At 47.5% G+C, this 21209-nt stretch overlaps 2 protein-coding genes across 4 annotated transcripts in view; one reads left to right on the top strand and one right to left on the bottom strand.

Annotated features, from left to right (window-relative positions):
• Positions 1–6463, top strand: part of GSK3B (glycogen synthase kinase 3 beta) — a 196413-nt gene extending 189950 nt beyond the window's left edge. For all 3 annotated transcript variants that reach the window (XM_043594258.1, XM_043594257.1, XM_043594259.1), the window contains one exon: positions 896–6463. In XM_043594258.1, the coding sequence (XP_043450193.1) occupies positions 896–963 (68 nt within the window). In that variant the 3' untranslated portion in view covers positions 964–6463. The remainder of the gene's footprint in view (positions 1–895) is intronic.
• Positions 6128–18584, bottom strand: NR1I2 (nuclear receptor subfamily 1 group I member 2). Its single transcript, XM_043594261.1, has 8 exons — positions 17881–18584; positions 16645–16778; positions 15125–15312; positions 13735–14009; positions 11870–12012; positions 11585–11701; positions 11101–11206; positions 6128–9715 (listed from the first exon to the last, which is right to left on the bottom strand). The coding sequence occupies exons 1-8, from the start codon at positions 18483–18485 to the stop codon at positions 9571–9573; spliced, it is 1713 nt and encodes a 570-aa protein (XP_043450196.1). The 5' UTR covers positions 18486–18584; the 3' UTR covers positions 6128–9570.
• Positions 18585–21209: the final 2625 nt, after the last annotated feature.

The raw sequence follows: 21209 nt of genomic DNA, 5'->3' as shown, positions 1-21209 counted from the left end.
CATTCAGCCATAACAGTTGTTTAACTCATCATAGGATATAGCTATAGCCTCTAGGGAGGCAAAACTTCTGGACTTGTTTTTTAGTGTCACCAGCTTGTATGGTCAAGGGCAGTATGACTTCATAGAAGTCATGGCTCATGACTCATAGAAGTTACCCGTCCCAGTCAAGCCACTTCTCTTCTTGCTCAAGGCTTAGCATGAAGTGCTAGGGAGAAAATTTGCCCAGCTGTGTATTAACAGTCACATACATGATGACACAGGGACGTGGCTGGACTAGCCGACTGAACAGCAGTCTTGTTGCCTACCTGAGAGGCAGTGCTGCCCCAGATGCAACTAAATAATTGCTTAAATGTTAATAGATGCTGTGGAATAATAATGGAGTTTAAAGGGGGAGGGGGGACTTAGAAAGTGAACAGCTGAACTTGATTTATGCATAGTGCTTCTGCCTCAACACTGACCCGTATTACATTCATTGCCTCCACCCATTTTACACTTAAGCAGATGGCACATTATAACACGGTTCAGAATTTTTAGCAAGTTTCGCAGCTGTGCGATGTTCATTTATTTTCAAGTGAGCTGACTCCCAACTGAGTATTCATGCATGTACTGTTAATCCCAGCTGTAGCAAGAGTTTTGACATAAGTGGGGTCTGGCCCCCTAAGTCTATAACTTAACTCAAAGACACTATCTTTCCTGCACCAGGACCAGGCCAAGGCATGGGTTTAGCTCTAAGCAGAAAGAAATTCGGATTTCATGGTATTGGCCATATTTAAAACAACATTTTTAGATACAGCTTGGAAGACCACCGGCTCACAGTCTGCAATTCGGGCAGTGTGCTTTTCTCTTCGGGCTGTTACAGCACTGCTCATGCTCTCTCGGGACTTTTGATTTGCAGATGCTAATGCTGGAGACCGTGGACAGACCAACAGCGCTGCTTCTGCATCAGCTTCCAACTCCACCTGAACAGCCCCAGCGGCCAGCTGCACAGGAAAAACCACCAGTTACTTGAGTGTCACTCAGCAACACTGGTCACGTTTGGAAAGAAAATTAAAAAGAGAAAAAAAACCTGCTCATTTTAGTGTTCAATTTTTTTATTATTATTGTTGTTCTTATTTAACCTTGTAAAATATCTATAAATACAAACCAATTTCATTGTATTCTCACTTTGAGGGAGATCCAGGGGGTGGGAGGGGTTGTGGGGAGGGAAGCGGAGCACTAGAACACACAATCTCTCTCCCACGACAATCTTTTTTATCAAAAGTCTGCTGTTGTATACTTTAAAAACAGGACTCCTGCCTCATGCCCCTTCCACAAAGAAGAAGACTTTGTTCTGTGCTGAAGTTTTTTTGAACTTTGTTTTCTTTTCAAGTCAAGTGTAAGACTTTGGGCTAGTGCACAGCTTGAAATTGGTTGGGAGCTTTAGCAGGTATAACTCAGTGGGGACTTAAATGTCACTTGTAAAATTAATCCATATCCTCTGGTATTTGAAGACTTGCCTTTGGCATATTGGTGGCAGGTGTGGCAGACAAAAGGAAATGTGTATCATTTGTATGTAACCCAGGGAGGTCAATAAAGTTTGAAGATTCTTAATTGACTTGATAAGGTCTTGTTTTGCTCGTAATCAGTGCTAGTGGTGAAGAAACTCAAGAGGAGGCGATCAGAGGAGCAAGCGTGCTCCGAGTGCAGGTCTTTGTTTGCCTGACTGAAGGTTCTCTGCAGATCTTAGTACAGTTTAACCTAGTGGCCTAGGAGAAGGCTGAGAGGGTGTTGAGCCAGTCACTCTGGCTGCAGCGGTCAAAAGCTGATGAACCTGGAGGAAGGGCACAGGCCAAGGCCAGATCTCAGCACTGTGAAAGAATTTGTCCAGACTTGTTTCTAAAGTTGCTTCCCTTGGAAAGAGACACTTGAGAGAGGACATTATAGTTAAATAATGTGAACTGTAACAGTCTACTGGTTTATTTTTCATATTTTTTAATTACAAATTGAGCTTGCAGAAATTGCCACATTCTGCACATAGTTCTAATTTTAAATCCAAATCTAGAAATCTGTATTTAATTTCAGCTTTTTTTAACCTCATGCTTTTAAATTTTTATTTATTGATGTATGTCAGATAGACCATTATGATTTTAGATGGTAGGAATTTTAAGAACTACACATCAAAATGGTATAAACAGTCACGTGTACTGCTGACTTTATAGGAAAGCTGATTATATAAATGTGTGTATGTATATATGTTATATATACATAGATTCAATACTGCCTTTTATTTTTGTTTTTGTCCACAGTATCAAAATCAACTGGTTGAAGCATGAGAAGAAGAATGTTTCCCCCCACACCCAGTTAAGAGTTTTTGTTCTGTTCTCTTTGTGTATCAGTGAACGGTGTAAGACTCAGTCTCTGTTTTTGAAGAAAAAGCAATATTCCTTGGAAAGCAAAGAGGATTGAAGGATTATGTTTGCAGTGAGGAAATAGATTTTCACAACTAGTTTGTTTTATACTTTTAAGGTTGCCATCTTTGTGGGCCTTATATACTCGAAAATGAACCTTAGTCACCTTGGTGCTTATGGGCCATTACTTGACCTATGAATCTTTAAGGCACAATCAGTTGTACTTTACATTTAAAGATCACTTGAGTGATGGCCGCCTTTCCTTTCTACCACTCTTTCCCTACACACCTTCCAAGGTTAGCTGATGACTGCAGGGCTGAGGAGCTGAGCCCTAGACTGTGTGTAGCCTCCCTTCACCCTCATTGCCACCTGAGGTCATGTTCGGGATCTTGCGCCCTCCCTGTGATTGGGAAGTGGAGTCTCTTGGCGGCCCTCACGCAGGTCCCAGTTCCCTGTCCTGCTTCTTAACCAAGTATGTGTGACTCTCCAAGAGAGTCCTACTGCCTGCTGAAGTGAACCAGTACCCGGAAGGGCAACTGTGAGCCGTCTTAGTTTTCACTCACTGTTTAGCTAAGCTCTTAGGCCACAAAAAGGGTTTCTCAAACCTCTGGTTGTATCAGAGTTCGTGAGAAAGGAAACACACTCGGTCAAACCAAATCAAACAAATTGACTTTTACATTTTCTAATGGGCTTCTGAGAGCTAATTAAGATTTGAAAGAAGTCTGAATCAAAGTATTTGGCTGGGTAATTCCTAAAGGGAATGGCTTTGATAGACCATTTTCAGAAAAGATTTATAAAGAAGCTGAACAGCAGGTCTCTGACAGAGAAGTAAACCTGCTTTCACACCAGACTGCCCAGCCAAACATTTGGACACAGACACTACTCTGGACTTGGTATACCCACTAGAGTCCATAAAAATCTGTGCTTGTTTTGGGAAACACTCCCCCCTCCTTTGCCCCCATAATTGGGGTAAGAGAAGAAGAGAGAAAAGTACAATGCTTTTCTCTCATTTTATTGTGTGTGTGTGTGTGAGGGCTGAGGTGTGTGATTTTTCTTTCTCAAGGATCATGGCGGTATCACAGAACTCTTTTATACAAGTGAGATCCAGGTCTCTGAATATCTTTTTGTAAATAATAATAATAATAATAATAATAATAAAAGCTCCTCACCAAATTCAAGCTTGTACATTATATTTTCTTTCAGTGTTTTTAAATTTAAGTTTTATTGTTTTGTATGTAAATATGTGGACCCAGGAACTGTTATTAATGAGCAAAAAGTTACTGTTCAGGGCAGTGATTCTGTTTAATAATCAGACAAAATGTAGACGAGCTTTTTAAAGCCATATAGTTTTAACTCTGTACAGTAGGTACCGGCCTGTATTATTGTAACAATAACTCTAGCAATGTATAGTGTATCTATATAGTTTGGAGTGCCTTCGCTTCCATGTGTTTGTTTTTTGTTTTTGTTTTTCATTTTTTAAGTTTTAATTGGTTTTTCTATCCATGTGTCCCTGTCCCGCCCCTTTCCCTTTGAAATACTAGCTCGCTCCTAACAGTGTCTTTGCCCCTTCCACAGTTAATTTCAGTGATACCATGCTCAGGAGTGGAAAGAGGAAACCATGTTCATGATCTCATTTCATTTAAGCCCTGCCTTGGTTTTGGTTCTGAACAGTTGTTTCCTCCTCAGTCAGTACCAGTGACGAGTTTCATTTCATACTTAAGTCCATCCAGGGACTTAGTGTAGTGCCAGCGAGCCCTAGATCTGGAAGATACCGAATAGATTCGAGTTTGCTCATCTCTTCCCCAAATCCTAACCATGGGTCTTACAGACAGCAGATTCCGGGAGCCTTACATGCCCTCCTCTTTATCTGCTTCCCTCCTGATATATATAGAGAGAGAGAGATGGTTTTATAAATCAGTCTCTTAATAGTATTGAGTTTTGATACATCAGTGGTCTAAAATGCTACAGTGCAATTAATTACTAGCAGTTACTGCACTGAACTCCAGCTAGAGGAGCTAGAGGGCTGTCGTTGTAACAAGGGAACTTTTAGCTCATCCCCTCCCTCCTGCCACCTCTACCCCTGTTTAGTAAAATGTCATTTTAATTTCGTTCTTAAAAAAATAAGTTTAATTCTTACTGTGTGCCCATCATGAAGGCCTTTTTTGAAAGAAAAAAATCAAAATCATTTGTTTTGCCTCCGAGTACTCCATATAAGATGTCTTGAGTAGTAGAAAAAAAAAAAACTTTACCAAACCAAAGGTTGCTATTTTTGAAACATCGTGTGTTCATTCCAGCAAGGCAGAAGACTGCACCTTCTTTCCAGTGACATGTTGTGTCAGTTTTTTAAGTCCTCTTAATTTTTAGACACATATTTTTGGTTTGTGTTTTAACAAAGCCTACCTGACCAGTCATCTTGTCTGCACCAATGCAAAGGTTTCTGAGAGGACTACTGTATTCTCTATCCCTGTGGATATAAAGACACTGGCATTTCATTTCTTTTTCCCTTTCCTTTTTAAGGGATTTAACTTTGGAATCTTCCAAAGGAAGTTTGGCCAATGCCAGATCCCCAGGAGTTTGGGGGTTTTTTTCTTTGTTTTAAACCAAAATTGTATCTGATTTCTATTGTTGATGTTAGTGATCATCTAATCACAGAGCCGAACACTTTCTCCCCTATATAGAAAAATAAAGTTAAGCATGCTTTCCAATAAAATCTGTCTTTTCTAGTAGAAACCTGAGCCACTGAAAATAAGAGAGAAAAGCAGAATAGAGTCCCAGACTAAGGTCTACGTTTGAGAGGCTTTGAAAGTAATCCCTGGGGTTTGGATTATTTTCACAAGGGTTATGACGTTTTATTCATGTTTGTTGCTCCGTTTTGTACCTCTGCAATAAAAGCAAAATGACAACCAGTACATAAGGAGTTAGCTTGACAAAGTAGACTTCCTTGTGTTCATTTTTGTTTGTTTTTTTTTTCTTATTATATCTGTCTACAGGCAGATACAGATAGATGTATGAAAATGTGCTTGCCTGTAAAATTTGCATTTATAAGTGTGTTGCCGATGGATCACTTGGGCCTGTACACATACCAATTAGCGTGACCACTTCCATCTTAAAAACAAATCTAAACAAAATTTATTATATATATATATATATATAAAGGACTGTGGGTTGTATACAAACTATTGCAAACACTTGTGCAAATCTGTCTTGATATAAAGGAAAAGCAAAATCTGTATAACATTATTACTACTTGAATGCCTCTGTGACTGATATTTTTTTCATTTTAAATATAAACTTTTTTGTGAAAAGTATGCTCAATGTTTTTTTTCCCCTTTCCCCATTCCCTTGTAAATACATTTCGTTCTATGTGACTTGGTTTGGAAATAGTTAACTGGTACTGTAATTTGCATTAAATAAAAAGTAGGTTAGCCTGGAAATGAAATTAAAATTCACAAGTGTGTGGTCTTTATTTCAGTACCCAACCCTCTTTTCTTCACCCTACCTATTCTGCTACTGCGGTATATAGTCACATCACCATCTCCGTTCCTCCAATTAGAGAAACATGGATCTTTGTTATAAAAATCAAGATGCAAACACTAGTTCTCCTTTAAATGATCTTATTATATTGTATGGCCCCAAGAGATGCAGCTTCCATCTTGGAAACCTTTGGATTTGATGTAGAGGAAGCTTTGCAGACACTGCTTTGAAAAGAACGAAATGTCCCTGAAAGGGACAAATTTTTAAAATGTGTATAAGCTGCTGTCTTTGATTACTGTGTTCATGGTTTGGTGTAGCTGTATTTTCTTTTAACTTTCATCCCATTAGTAATGGTCTTTGGGAGTATCTGTAAAATATATGAACACCACAAACAGTGGGGCTGTACCTCCCAGGTTACCAACACATGTTGTGTTTGAATCTGCTCATTTCCAATACTGGATGATGTATGTAAACATGTTATGTCTCTTAGTGCAAAAAGAAACATCATTTTTTTAGGGCTGGCTCACTCTGTCAGGCCTAATCTAAAGGCTAGATATAAAGTCATGTGACTGCTGCTTCAATAAAAACAAATTTATATTGGATAAAGTCTGCTCTCTATTTATTTTGTTTATGGTGGTGGTATGGGATTGGCTGATATCTGTAAAATAGTTAAATATGTTCACCAGTTGCCAGGGGCTTGGGGGGAAGAAAAGGAATCCATGCAGACCTAAAGATCACACTTGTGGGATGGGCCTCCTGATGGCATTGAAATGCATTTGTTTGGGATTCACCACTGTTTTATTTCCTGCCTTATTTGGAGTTGGAATTGAGCAGGATACCCTTTTAACTTAAAATCCCGGAAAGTGCATTTTTTTAAATATGTAAGGTCTTCCAAAAAGTACTGAGTAACCTGTCCTTTGGATCGTGTTTCAAGAGAGCAATGATAGCAAATGCCATTTTACAGGTGCACTAGAAGAGTAGTTGGGAAAGGGAGGGATCAGATGGCAGAGTTCAGGGAGAAGTTTGTGAAAGGAAGTGACCAAAAGTGATGATGTGGCCACCCATTTCTCAGGTGTGAGGTATTCATCCACCCCCTAGCACCTACAGATTTAGAAGCACTGCGGGCATGTTAAGGGAATGTGTCCAAGGCAAAAACGGAAGCTGGTGTGTAACATGACATGATGAGGCCCACAAGTCAGCAGCTGGGAAGGGATAATCAATCAAATGTATGTTTCTCTTTACATCCTCTTTTCTCCAGAAAAGAGAGGCCACCCCGGGCCTTCCCACAAGAAAACGTTATCAAGGCTTTAGTTGGGCCCATAAAGTCTGGGGCAGGTAGAGACTGGCCGCAGAGTGCCTCTGATAAATGGGGGAACCAGAAGGCAAGCAGTACTTACTTAGAAGGGCTTTTCTGCCTAATTATAGGGATGGACTCCATCCTCACCTAAGGCAAAACCTAGTAAATGAATAGCAGCCATTGGGATGCCTAGAAACGGACAGTTTTAGGTGTTCAAAGGCTCAGGAAAGGGAGTAATACAGTAATCCAAATGTTAGAGAGTAGGCAAGTTGAACCTGGCTCCTAGCCCTATAAACTCAAAATCCACAAAGTATTCTATGTGAGCTATTTGGTGTTTCTCACCTCGAATCTAAACTACACTTGACTACAATAGTTCTTATAATATACATAGCTCCTATGTTCATATCCGTTCAGCTGCCCACATATTTTTAAAATCAATATGAGCACATGGGAGTTTACATCTCATCTTAATTTCACCTTACTGTAGCCTACATTTAACAACTGTTCTGGGCTCTTGAATTCATAGCACACTCAAAATTATTTCAATGGGGGAAGAGGAGATGCATGTGATTTATGAATACAGTTGAATGAAATTTATATTTCCAAAAGAGTATAATTAGACAAAATTCCCGGGAACAAAATCTGTATTCATTGTATCTGGAGAGAGGAGCTCTTTTTTCCTCAGTTTCTTTTCTAAAAATGAGTGTGTTCTATATCCTTGATGCAGAAGAGGCTGATAAGTCTGGAGGGGTGGAAAGAAATATGCTTGCTTGATTTATAGTATCAGTGATTTCTTATGTTCTCAAAGTTTGGCCACCTTCTTGTAAAATGATAAACAAGTATCTGTTCCTCAAAATTCAGTTATAACACTTATAGCTTCATTTGCATCAAAACATTAGACATTTAAAATTAATTCAATTACTACGTTTAAATTTTTTATATATATGTACACAAACACACAATTGGGGAGATGTAGCATTTTTATATGGTTTTTACATGGAATAATCGTGAGCAAACCAGGTGAAATCATTTTTATGTTTTTACACCAATAGCCTTTAGATGTGTAAAGGGCAATAGTAAAATAAGTAGTAAAGAAATATAATACTTCTATTTTCCCACCCCCACATTTCTTTCTCCCCCAGAAAAGAAGGCAAAAAAAGGTTTACATCTCTAGCCAAAAGTTATTTAAGTCCTCTTGCCTTTATTTGACACTGAACTCAGGAACCTATTTGCTAAGCCTGTCCTTGGGTATAGAATGCCTTTTGTGAAATTAGTCAAAATATAATTTGCACAAAGGGCAAAAACATTTTTAGTCAAAATGGCTATAAACAACGCAAACACTTTCATACTCTGTAGCTTTCAAAACAGACGTGTAAACAGGAACATACGGTGCATGTGTATCTAGACGGTTTGTTAACTGCCTGCCAGTGTAGCCTTGTCACACAAAGCACCCCTGTGTTCCAGCCTCAGGAGAAAAGCCAAGCCCCAGTCCATATGCGGAGCAGACCTACACCAAGGCACACACATATGCACACAGCCAGTTCGGTCCCACGAACACACGTTCCAGAGATCCCTCACTTGGGTCCTCAAGTGCATGCAGAACCCCACATGGCATTCACAGAAATTCCTTGTGTTTATGTCAATTATCACTGCTTTTGATCAAAGCTATTTGTGTTTCTGCTTTGTTAGATTGAACTTGAAAGTATTGAAGGTTGGGAACCATGTCTGAGTCAGCATTGTATACCCCACAGCGAGCTGCAAACTGTTGGTGCTTACTAATGTGTTTGAATGGATGCAGAGACACAGAATGAGGTGCCCAGAAAGAAGGAAGAATAGACACAGAAGTCATGACAAGCTTCTGCCGTTTGCTACAGGCCTTCAAGCTTCTCTCACAGACACAAACGCACCTGCTGATGAACACAGGCCTGGGACTCACTGAACAGCTCAGGACAAGAGGCTGCAGGTTGGGAATGAGTGGGGTGGGAAAGACAGGGATACTTAGAGATAGCAGTGGAAACATCCAAGAAGCTAATGAACTTGGGTGCGAGCATAGACTCCCAAATGGTCCAGCCCCAGTCACCTCTTCCCCTCTCCCACCATGACACTAAATCCCCAGACCACAGGGCCATTTCTAAGGGGAGGGTGATCTCGCCTCTGGACGGGCCCAACCTATAGGCCAGTGCACTCTTCATCAAAGTGTCTATGTGGCTTCACTCTCCATGCTGGGGAGACCCTTATCCCCTTCCTGAAGAATGCCAGGCAGCATTGTCGGAGGGGTGGTTGTGCATTCCCCGGGGAGGCAGGACCTGTAAGGCATTGTCAGCTCTCAGCCGTATCCATCTATCTAGCCCCAGGAATGGCAGCTCCGAGGGCTCTGGCTGCCCCATGGAGGCTCGTCCCAGGGGCAGCTGCTCAGCCATCCGTGATGCTGAACAACTCCCGCATGAGGGGGGTAGCAAAGGGGTGTATGTCCTGGATGCGAAGCAGACGCTGGGTGTGCTGGGCGTTGATGCTGCGGAGCTCGGTGAGCATGGCCATGATCTTCAGGAACAGGAACCTGCAGACCAGCCAGAGGAAAAGTTGGGGGTGCAGCCCACCCTTGTCCCCATCCGCCAACCCTGGGACTGCTTTGAAGTTGCACAAGTTTGGAGCTTGGATGTTCTGTTAATCTCAGAACATCTCAGGCAAGCCAAGAGATAAGGTTCAGTTGAATTCCTGAAGCTTCCCTTAGTCTGTGGAAGAAAAGGGCAGAAAAGGCTTGGGGAGATTGAGGTGTGGATTTGCACTCTCCACTTGCCCTTAATGCATGGGGCTTGACAGACATTTCTAGACAGACATTTCCATGGGAAAATCCGGGCATTGCAGGGGCCAAGTACATAAGGCAATCCTGGGGAGAAATCACTGCCTTGGCTAATGGCTGTGGGTCAGGACCAAATGGAGTAGTTGTGGAGGCAGGGACTACAGGCTGCCCTGAAGATCCTTCCTGCATCTAGCCTGGTATCTAGTGTCTCAGACAAACCTTATGCCTTAGTTTCCACATGATGCCTCCTGGCTCCATACAGGGGAGGACCAAGCAAATCTAGACCTGGTCACCCCCAGCATCCCAGATGCTGAGCTCAAAATAAAGTTGAAGCAGGCCAAGTAAGGACTTGAGGTTTTAGGCTCAGCCAGCATCCCCAGTACAGGCCTTCACCCCTCAAGGCCGAGGCCTTTGGGCACCAGGTCATGGAGACTGCTGAGGGGATGGAAACCCCCATCTGGTGAAGCCCTGAGCTTTGCTTCCTCCTTTGCTTGTGACCAGAACAAACCAAGAAGTTTCCTACCCTGTTTGCTTGGGTTTGTTCCTAGAGGTGTGGGGCATGGACTTATCCACCCAGGGCTAGCTCCAGATCCAACCCAGCTGGCTCTGGACCCTGAGGCTCCAGTCCCTCGCAGGACAGTGGTGGCACCCACTCCATGGGGCTATTCTCAAGATTAAAGGTGACAATACATGTAAACTGCTTGGTACCAGGGCTGACACTTCTCAATACAAATGTATTTCTTATTATCATCATTATTGTTATCCCGGTTATCTTTATTATCATTGCAGTTCTTGCTGGCTCTTGCTAGAAGACCCAGTAGGAGCCTCAGGAGAATTCCTGGCTGTTCCCGTCCCTGGCTGACAGGAGCGTAAAAGGGCAGATGTGAGCCAGGGAGCAATGTCCATGGCTGGGCATGGCCTCTGGCCCTCCTCAGGTTTCTCTAGTTGGGCTGAAGCTCAGGCTGACTGGGCAGGAGGCCTCACTGGAGGTCACGGAGCAGGGCCCCAAAGCCCCAGCAATCAGAGGCTGCCCCATGAGTGGCTCCAGTCTGCCCTCCCAGAGAGGCCTGGGGAGGGGGCGGGGCGCTGGAGGATGGGGCTGCTGAAGGGACCCCCTCATACCCTCCCTGCTTGCTGCTCACCGGTGGGCAGGCTGGGGCCGATTGCACTCGATGTAGGCCTTCAGGGCGATGGCGAATCTCTCCTGCAGCTGGTCCACCACGCTGCGTTGTACCACACCAGGGCGGTCTGGTGGGGAGGGGAAGGCCGTGTGGTGCCAGCAAGACAGTGGGGGTGAAGACAAGCTCAGTTCCACCCAGAGAGGGCAAAGTGCCAGCCAACCACCTTCCAGAGTCAGAGACACCCAGGCCAGGAAGTAAGGGTAGCACTGGGAGGGCTATTTATCACCCCACTGACCCATGGAAAAACCAGCCAGTGTCCCGGTCCTGGCCAAGCAGCAATTGGGGGGCAAGGCCATTCATTGGTTGGGACCCACTCTGGGGAGGGTGGGGGATGTGGGGGTTGGGGGTGTTGCTGCCTCCTATAGCTAAGCCAGGGGGGGTGTGAGCAAGCGGGGGGGGGGGGGGCAGTGCGGAAGTGGCCGCATAGGCCAGGTGGGGTCATCACCTGGGGAGAAAAGAGAGATGGCCTGCATCAGCACATACTCCTCCTTATGCAGCTGCAGCTTCTTCAGCATGTAGTGGAATTTCAGCACGGGCTCCAGGAGAAGCTGCTGGAAGCCACCTGTGGGTGAGTGTGGCATGAAGGGCAAGCAAACTCCTCAGGAAGCTGACCCAGACTTCCCCTCACCAAGGTCTTGGTTCCAAAGGCCCAGATCCTGGTGTGGCTCCTCCCCTCCCCCTGGGCTGTCCTTCCCTCCCTCTGCCCTGGGGGCAGGCATCTGTCTGGCACCTGCAGTGTCCTCCAAACAGTAGGACAGCCGGCCACACTCCCAGGTTCCAGTCTCTGCGTTGAACACTGTGTTGAATCTCAGTTGGCACAGCTCAAAGGTGGCCCCCTTCAGCAGGGAGATCTGGTCTTCGATGGGCAGGTCCCTGGCAGCAAGGATGGGGGGCGCCAGCTTCCACACGGGGTCTATGGGCCAGCCCCCTCCCATCATGCAGAAATCCGGTAGGGGCAGGTAGCAGGGGCCCTGGCCCCATGAGGAGTCCTGGCTTTTGGATTGCCTCCACTCTCTCCCCTCACGGCAGCTGAGCAGATCGCTCCTCTCTGGCACCCCCTCCAGTGCATGAGTCCCATGCAGCAGGAATATTTGCTTCTTGCTGTCTGTCTGTTTTAGATTTAATTTCTGCCACTTCTCTCCAGGCAGCCTGGATGCTGCAAGCCCTGCTCCCAACACTGATACGGGCCTAGCCACAGTGGCCACCTCTGACATTCCTGGATAGACTGACACACCTCCCAATCTGAGAGGCCCACCCCCCAGCTCCCCATTGAGGGCTGTTCCCAGTAGGACCCCAAGAGGGAGGACAGTCAGGCTGGCTCTTGAGGGGGCCCTCGGCCTGGCTTTGGTCTCATCGGAAATCCAGTCCCTTGTTTTTTGCACCACCTCCCTTCTTTTAGATCCATAATTTCAGGAAGTTGATCCTATTCTCTCGAGTCTCCCAGTGCCTGGCTCACGACCTGGCAAGCAGCTGGCTTTGAACTCTATACTCTTTGCTTCCAAATCTGGCCTCTCTGATTAACTGTGACCCTGTGCAAGTTCCGTGACCGGGGTGAACCTCAGTTTTCTATTTGTAGATAGAAAGAAGGTGATACTAATGTGTACCTCTAAGGGTGACTGTGCTCACAACTGTGGTCACAAGAAATGGCAAGTAACCTCACACCTCGATGTCACATTGTGGGTCATCAGATGTCAGTGGGGATCTGCGAGATCCACACATGGAAGTAGGCCTTTCTCCCTACTCGACCTAATTTGCTACAATCTGACCGGTGGCCACCCCATTAAATAAGGCCTGCGTGTCACCCACAGGGCCACATGGGGAACTGGTGGGGTCCTGGAATATGACCTGCCCTCTGCCTACTGATGGAATCAGGGGCTTCTTGTATGTGTGACTTAGCTGTAGCTCACCAGGCCTGGCAAGACCAGTGCTCGGACTGAAGAATATGCCTGTCCAGACCTGACAGACTACATATCACGGGGCCATGGTTGCCACCACACCAGAAGGTCCCAGAGGTTCTTGCCTACCTCAGTTGTCCATCATTGTCCCCATACCTAGCTGTGGGGAGCCCAAGCCTTTGGTTCTCAGGACCACCCCTCTTCCTCATGACCTTCACAACCTTCTCTTGGTGTCTGTTCCTGTCTCTCCCTTTCTCCCTCTGGACTTCCTTCCCTTTCCTTCCTACTCCTTCTTTGTTCTTGAACCATCAACTTGAGATGGCCAACTCCTGCCCTTTTGCAGGCCAATAGGGAAGAGATTTACTATCTGAATGCCTACCATGTATGTGCTGGCTGCTCTTAAGATGTTTTCTTATTTCACACAACAGCCTTGCAGTGGGCGTTATTAGCAGATGAGAACGCTGAGGCACAGTTGGGTTACATGGCAGGCCTGCAGTCTAAAGCTAATGAGCCAGAGGGTGAGGCTTCCACTTCCCAGCAGTACCAGGTGCTTCAGGCCGGGGGGGGGGGGGGCAGGACTGGTAGAGATAAAGGAGGGTCTGTGGGCTCCCAAATGCAGAGGGATCTACCCTTCACCCTTTGAACCTGCTAGCCACTGCCTGCTCCTTTCCACACCATTCACCCAGCTCCTGTGTCCTACCTGAAATGGGAGATGACTTTGGCAAAGTTAATGATGCCCTTGAACATGTAGGTTGACATGTCAGCCATGTGGGGCAGCAGGGAAAAGATCTCTTTCCCACTGCTGTCAGCTTGGGGTCTGTAGTTCCAGACGCTGCCATCTTTCCCCCGCAGCCGCAGAGAGACCTTCAGTGAGCACAGATCCTCCCTGATCTGGCTCCACTTGGCAGCGTCTTCCCCCGATGGAGTCTGCAGAGATTCCGGAATCCCAGGACCGCTGCTGAGCACTTCTGGCAGCTGGGACAGGAGCCAGGAGGTGAAGAGAGGAGAGGAAAGATGGCATGTGTTCTCCCAAACAGGTTTCCACACAGGCCCAGAGGGTGTGCACAGCCACAGCTGCAGCCTGAGAGGACGCACAACAGCAGGTACACACACACACACACACACACAGAGCACTTGTTTCTTCTCTCTGGGCTTCCGCTGTTGGGTGGTGCACTTTCTCGATCTGCCTGTCCATGTTCCCTCACATCCTGTCTGGTCTGAAATGAGTTTGCTCTCTTCTTAGTAGGAGGTAAGGGGTCTCCACCTATGGGTGTGTTCCAAGCATGCCTGGCTTAGGAAGAAGGTTCTGGGAGCTACAGATAGAAAGAACAGATTTCTGGGGCGCCTGGGTGGCTCAGTAGGTCGAGCGTCCGACTTTGGCTCAGGTCATGATCTTGTGGTTTGTGAGTTCAAGCCCCGTGTTGGGCACTGTGCTGACAGCCTGGAGCCTACTTTGGATTCTGTGTCTCCCTCTCTCTCTGCTCCTGCCTTGTCCATGCTCTGTCTCTCTCTCTCTCAAAAATAAATAAAAACATTAAAAAAACAGAAAGAAAGAAATAACAGACTTCTGGGGCCACTGACTTCCAGCTCTCTGAATGGAGCAGGCCACCCAAAATACTTGTGAGCACAGAGGAGGAGGGGGGCACTGGGATCAAACATGGCTAACGTTGCTAGGGTCACAAATGTTTCTTAAATCTGTAAAACCCGTTCACAAATGCCACCCCCATGGTCCTGACCCTGTCCTCATAAAGCCCTGAATGCCAAGGGCCCTGGGGCTACTCAGCTTTCCAAAACTCTATTTATGGCTCAGACCCAATTGCTACCTGCTGTGGAGGGAGAGAAAAGAAATTCTCAAACCTGAACTTGTGTCAGAATCACTTAGGGGTTCCTGTCAAAACACTGACTGCTGGGCCCTCCCTCAGAGTTTCTGACGCAGCAGGTCTGGGAGGATCTGAGAACTGGCACTTCTAACAATTTCCGAGGGACACTGCTGCTGTTGGGGCAGGAGCCACTCTTTGAGAACCCCTGGGCACAAGACTGGGGTTTTGAAGAGGTAGCATAATGGCTGAGCCAACTGGAAATCCTCATACCCGGAAATCCTTGAAGTGGGAGAAGGTGGTGTCAAAGGTTTTCGTCTGAGCATCCATCAGCTCTCTGATCATTGTCTGCTGTTCCTCAGTCAGACTCTTGGCTTCCAGGGGCTGAGTGCCCATCCGTTCTCTCTTCTTCCTCCTGATCAAGGCCCGCCTCTGCTCCACAGCCGCGTCCGACATGATCACTGTGGGGATAACCAGAAGCAAGTGCAAGCACCTGCTAGAGCTTGGCTGCACTTTGTGACAGCAGGAGGGGACGTGCTGGTGACAAAACCCCCGCCTTTCCCAGGCTCCCCTGCTTAAGGGGAGAGAATGAGGTGTAGCTGGTGTGCTGTGCACGGCAGTGGGTTTTGGGACAACGTTGTAGAACGGTGGGAAGAACTCGGGCCGCAGAATCAGAAGGTGCTGGGTTTGCACGACAGCTTTGCCATTTACTAGCCGTGACCTTGAGCAAGCTCCTTACCGGCTCTTGGCTTCAGTTTCCTTCTTCATAATATGGAGTGGCAATGCTCACCTCACACCATTGCTACGATGAGGCACTGGGTGGAAAATGCCTAGCAGAGCTCCTGGCACGTAATAAGTGGTCAGTGGCACCTGATAGTATTTTTTTTTTCTTGGTGGATGAGATACCAATAAGACTCCTCAGAGTCTCCCAAGGTATCTGGGTCTCCAAGACCCTAGCGAGCTGGGGCCACTGCTTAGCAAGAAATATCAACTCCAGCCACTTCCTATGTAGCCTGGAGCCTTAGGGCCTTCCGTGGATTTCTGGAGCCCACTTATGTGTGCAGAGCAAAGATGTGGGGTTGGTGTGAGGAACAGCAGGGACAGCCAGGGGAGAGACTTGCTTTCTGTCCACATGCCCAGGGAACTTGTCCCCTGAAAGAGGCTGCCTACTCTGTGACGAGTGGAGAAAAATATACACCAGAAGCTTCCAGCCTTTTCCCGATTAGCTTTGAACTCAGTGACCTGGGAACACAATTATCACACCAAAGCTTGGCAGGTAGAATGAGAGCATCCTCTGGCACCTGTCTGCAAACAGTTCCTCTGTAGGACACCAGGTTTGGGAGGCTGATGGGCACCCGCTGCTGGAAGGTCGGAGGTCATATCACACCATGGGTCTCTGACTTCCTTCTCCCAAAATCATCTTGCCCAATTTTGCTAAAACACCATTAGGACACTTATGAAGGGGACAAAAAGAATCATGCAAGGGCACCTGAGGGGAGCGAGGGGCATGAGATGCCCACCACACCTGCTGGAGCAGAGAATAAAGATGCCCTGCACCCGTCAAGTCCCTCCAGCAAGGGCCCGTGGTGGTGCGGGCAGATGGCCCACAAGCTCTGCCCGACTTCGCCTGCGGCACCCAGGCCACGGGCTGACACGTGCACGCTCACGGCGCATGTCTGTACACGTGCTCATACACGTCCCCACGCTCCCTTCCTACTTGCCCCCCCCCTACCCCGGACTCAGTGCCCGTGCTCCCCAGCCCACACCCGCCCAAGGCACTTCCCGCCGCTCACTCTCCTTCTTCATGCCGCTCTCCAGGCACTTGCGGAGGCGGCAGGCCTGGCATTGTCTCCGGGTCTTCTGGGTGATCTCGCAGGCGCCCTTCCGAAAGGGGCACCTCAGCCGGGTGTTGCGTTTCATGGCTCTCCTGTGAGAGAACAAAGAGCAAAAGGTAGGTTCGGGGAATACCCAAGCTTCCCAGGCTGGGGGGCTCCAAGCTACATTTCACTCTGCACTCTGCTACAATCCATACAACGCCACGTTCATTTCTCGCTGGAACACGGGTGCCCTTGACGGGCATTGGCCACGCCTCACCCCGTGGGACCTGAGAGCAGGTGAGGCTTCACCACGTCAGCCCCAAAGCCCGTGCTTCTTCACTTGGGAGATGCGGAAGCTGCCTCAGGGCCTCCCTGGAAGTCCCCCGCAACCCCCCGTGCGTTCTGGCCCCCCACCCACGACATGCTGACTGGCGGCCCATCTTAGGGATCCTAGGGTGGGTCCTGGCTCTGGGGTCCATGTCCATTCACATGTCCGGCCACCAGGAAGAACTCTGCAGAGGACCAAGTCAGGCTGGCTGTCCTGGGAATTCAGGAGGGTCCTGAGCGGGCCCCTAGGTGGGAGCTGCTGTGTACATACCTGGCCCTGAGGGCAGACTGGGAATCCCTCCTCACACATTCTCTCTCTGGCTCTGCTTTCCTGGTCAGCTGCTCTTTCTCCCATCTGGGCCCTGCATGGAGCTTCGGCCTCAATCTTTCTTCACTTGGAACAATGTGAGCCCTTCTGTCCAGGCCTGTCTTGCTCTGGCCTGGAGCTTCTTAATCCTTAATTTTTTTGGACCTCCCCATTTCCCTGCTTCTAGATGAGATTGCTTTGTCCTACTCTTCTTTTCTTTTATGCCTTTCTTTACTTAACAGTCACTCCCTAAAGCTGGTTTGAGTACTTGCAGTTTGGCTTTCCTCTTTTGTGAACTGATTCTCCATTTTATTCAAGAACACATGGAGAAACAAAGGCATATCTTAATGAGAGGGGCCCTTTCCCACGTAGGGTAGGAAGATGGAAGATGAATTCCCCTGACATAGTCATGGCTCTCTTGGAACATTAGGAGGCTTTTGAATGGGCCACTGCCCCACACTCCCGGGAGATAGGTCAAGCTGAGGCCCTGAAGCAGTGCCTAGCAGGTAACGCAGAACCCCATCAGACATGACCCAGTGTCGGAGGTGGCAGGTGGGCAAATGTTGGCAGGTAACTACCTGAAAAAGCCCTTGCATCCTTCACATGTCATGACATTGAAGTGGTAGCCAGTAGCCTTGTCCCCGCATACACGGCAGATCTGGGGACTCCCATCTCCCTCAAGTGTGCTGATGGCAGGCTTCCCAGGAGCTGAATCTGCGGCTTCGCAGTGCATAAGGGCAGCACGTTTCCAGCTTTCTCCAGGTCTCTCCTCCAGGTTGGCTGCCGGGCCTCTTGGGCTACAAGTGAAAAAACCACAGGGAACGAAAGGGCTGGACAGAGACATGCTGAGGCAGTCCTCACTGTGGTCGCTCACATGTGGTTCTGTGGACCCAAGAGCTGACCCCAGGTGGAAGATTTGGGGGTGGGTTAGACTTGTTATCAAGAGAGATGTAACCATGGCATTGTGTATACAATAATAGGGCCCTGGCACGTTGAGCAAGCACAATGGAGAGAGAAGGGGAAGGAGAAGAGATGAGAAGGAAAAAGAAAAGGCTATCTGGGTTGAGTTACAGAATATACTAAGATTAGGAGCCCATGATCTGGTCAAAGGCCCATAGAACAGCGCACTTTCTGGAGATGGTCTGGGACTAGGGAGACCCGAGGGAGACAGTCTCTCAGGCATGTTGTGGCCCAAGCTCCCAGAGAAAGCTTAAAAGCTGTGCAGAAAGAGGGATTTCAACTGAGTAACCAAGCAAATGGGGAGAAAGACAGAGAGGAGCCAGGCTCAGGAAGCAGGAAGAAAATGGCCCAGGTCCCAGTCTAGCTGGGACATGAGTGAATAATCAAAGAACTTGTACCCATTAATAGAGCTGTGTTCAAGAGGCTCGCCCCAGGCAGCTTGCACCCGGACAGCGTGACTTGGATTCTGTACTTAGAACGAGCACAGAGGACGGTGAGCAGAAATGGGGAGCTGTCCCATTCACGACTCTTCTCAAAAGCTTCTCTGCGCACTGATTCTGAAGGGCTGCCACACCACAGATGACGCTGCCTTTTCTAAACCTCAAATAAAACCTTAGTAAAATTTTAACACTCGAGGGGCGCCTGGGTGGCTCAGTTGGTTAGGCGTCCGATTTCAGCTCAGGTCATGATCTTGCGGTCCGTGAGTTCGGGCCCTGCATCGGGCTCTGTGCTGACAGCTTGGGGCCTGGAGCCTGTTTCGGATTCTGTGTCTCCCTCTCTCTGACCCACCCCCATTCATGCTCTGTCTCTCTCTGTCTCAAAAATAAATAAACATTAAAAAAAAATTTCAACACTCGAGTTTCTGTTTCCAACAGCATGACAGATGACAGCAAGCAGTTTCACCTGTAAAGACGAATTAGAAACTAATCTGTCCTGCAGCCCCGACCCTCCAGAAAACTGCAAATAAAATAGGCTGACAGAAACTTGAACTGAACCGGTGTGCACAGAATCTGCCCTGATTTTTCAAATCATAACCCTGACCTCAAATGGGCTTGCTGACAAAATGTGTATGCAGAGTGTTCCCAAAAACCTGAAGCCAAGGATTCGATTTAAAGAGCTTTTGGGTGGGCAGTGTTCCCAGACACCCTCAGAGGCAGACACACTCCTCCTCTCTAGAGGAACCACTTTCCACCTAGGCACAAAGAATCATACAAGTAGTTTTCAAGAAATACGAGCAAAAACTCACAAATCATGAACAAGAGACGAACACAGCAGCCTGAACAAGAGCCAGCAAAAACAACTTACAGCAGAATTACACGTACAAAGAATTGTTCGCAAAGGGACAAAGGGGAGGAGGCTTTTATGCTGTGTCTGACTGATACATTCTCCAGTTCCGTAATGAGGGGGTATTAGGATTAATGCCAGAGACTCATTTCAGAGCATTTGTGTAACTTTTACTTTGGCCTAAGCTTACTGTTAACTAGACAGATCTTGTACATTCTGCAGTTCAGTCTCTCATGTGGTCAGGAAGCCCCAGAGACCCTGTGACAGCTATGCTCCCAAAAACCTATGCTCGACAAAACCACCCCTCCTGCGGGCCACACCTTAGTGCCATCCTTTCCTGTGAGGAATCCGGGAGGGCCTGTGACTTGCTTTAACCAGTGAGTCGTCAGAAGTGACACTGTGCCAGTCCTGGGCCAAAGCCACAAGGCCTGGTAGCCTCTGCTTCTGCCCTTTGGGGAGTCCTAACCCACCATGTGAGAAAGTTTAGCTATGCCGCTGGGGTGATCACCCCCTGAAGGGACCATGCGGAGAGGCCATGTGAAGAGGGAAAACTTTGACACGACCAGATGACAAAGACCCAGCTGCCCCAGCCTTCCAGCCATCCCCATCAAGCCCCAGACATTTGAACAAGCGCTTGTGGACGTCCCAGCCTAGTTAAGTGTCCTACTGATGTCATGTGGAGCAGAACTCCTGACTGAGCTCTGCCAACACAGAATCATGACAGAAAATAAAATCGTGGCTGGTTTGGGGGAGTAAGTTTTGGGGAGGTTGTTACATGGCAAGAGATAATGGAAACAGAACCTCTAGAGTTTTGTTAGAAATAGATCTGACCTGGGGTGGATGGGTGTGCCAGCTGATGCCTGCAATTCTGTCCCTACTCCCCCCTTACATCAGTCCTTACAGCATGGTGCCCTGTAGACAGGAAAATTACAATAACTTGGTGACTGGTATGTCAGCCACATCTCTCTTTCATGTGAATTTAATAAGACTAATTAAATATGCAGTTTCAATTGAATCCAGTTGTGTTTGTTCTGGGCGTTGCGTCTGTTCCTCCATGGCTTGGTAACCTGAGCATGCTGGAAAATGGTGCTACAGGGAAGACAAGTCTGAACTTGGGGAGAGAGAAAGGAAGGAGAGTGATGCATCCCAAGGCGACAGTGGAGGGAAAGTCTAAAGGAAACGTGAGTTAAGTATCTGCTATGGAAGGAGCAAGAGAGACTTCGGTTAATATTGGGACCAGAAAAGAATCCCACAGAAAGCTGGACATGATGGTCTTGGATTCACAAACAGGAGGGAAAGAGTGGACTGGGTGCCCTGCTTCTGTTGAGAAGAGCACCATGGCAGTTGCCAAAGCAGGGCATTCACTAAGTTCCCAGTCCAGCGGTTCAGAGGCTCTTCCACTGCCCTCCATATGCAACCCCGGAGCTCCACCTCCACCAGGGTGTCCCTTCCTGCACGTCCACACGCTGCACTCTGCTCAGTAAGTGATTCTCCAGGGTCACCGTGTGAGACACGGGCACTATCCTCTCTTGCTCTTCCCTGGCTCCCTCGCTGGTCCATGAGCAGAACCACCCAGCCAAGGACAGACTCTGCCCAGCTGGTGTGGAGGAACGTTCACCAAATTCTCAACTTAGTCAATGGGCAAGCAGAGGTGGGCAGTAGT

The sequence above is a fragment of the Prionailurus bengalensis genome, chromosome C2 (assembly GCF_016509475.1).
Source record: "Prionailurus bengalensis isolate Pbe53 chromosome C2, Fcat_Pben_1.1_paternal_pri, whole genome shotgun sequence".
Taxonomy (NCBI): Eukaryota; Metazoa; Chordata; class Mammalia; order Carnivora; family Felidae; genus Prionailurus; species Prionailurus bengalensis.
Note: the sequence above shows the minus strand (reverse complement) of the source record. Positions and strands in the feature narration are given on the sequence as shown.

Excerpts from the sequence above, each read along its gene's own strand:
- NR1I2 (XM_043594261.1), bottom strand. The coding sequence starts at position 18,485 with ATGCCTGAGAGACTGTCTCCCTCGGGTCTCCCTAGTCCCAGACCATCT. Across the intron at positions 15,313-16,644 it reads GAGCGGCATGAAGAAGGAGA|TGATCATGTCGGACGCGGCT; the intron begins GTGAGCGGCGGG and ends TTATCCCCACAG. Across the intron at positions 11,702-11,869 it reads CTGTTTGGAGGACACTGCAG|GTGGCTTCCAGCAGCTTCTC; the intron begins GTGCCAGACAGA and ends ACTCACCCACAG.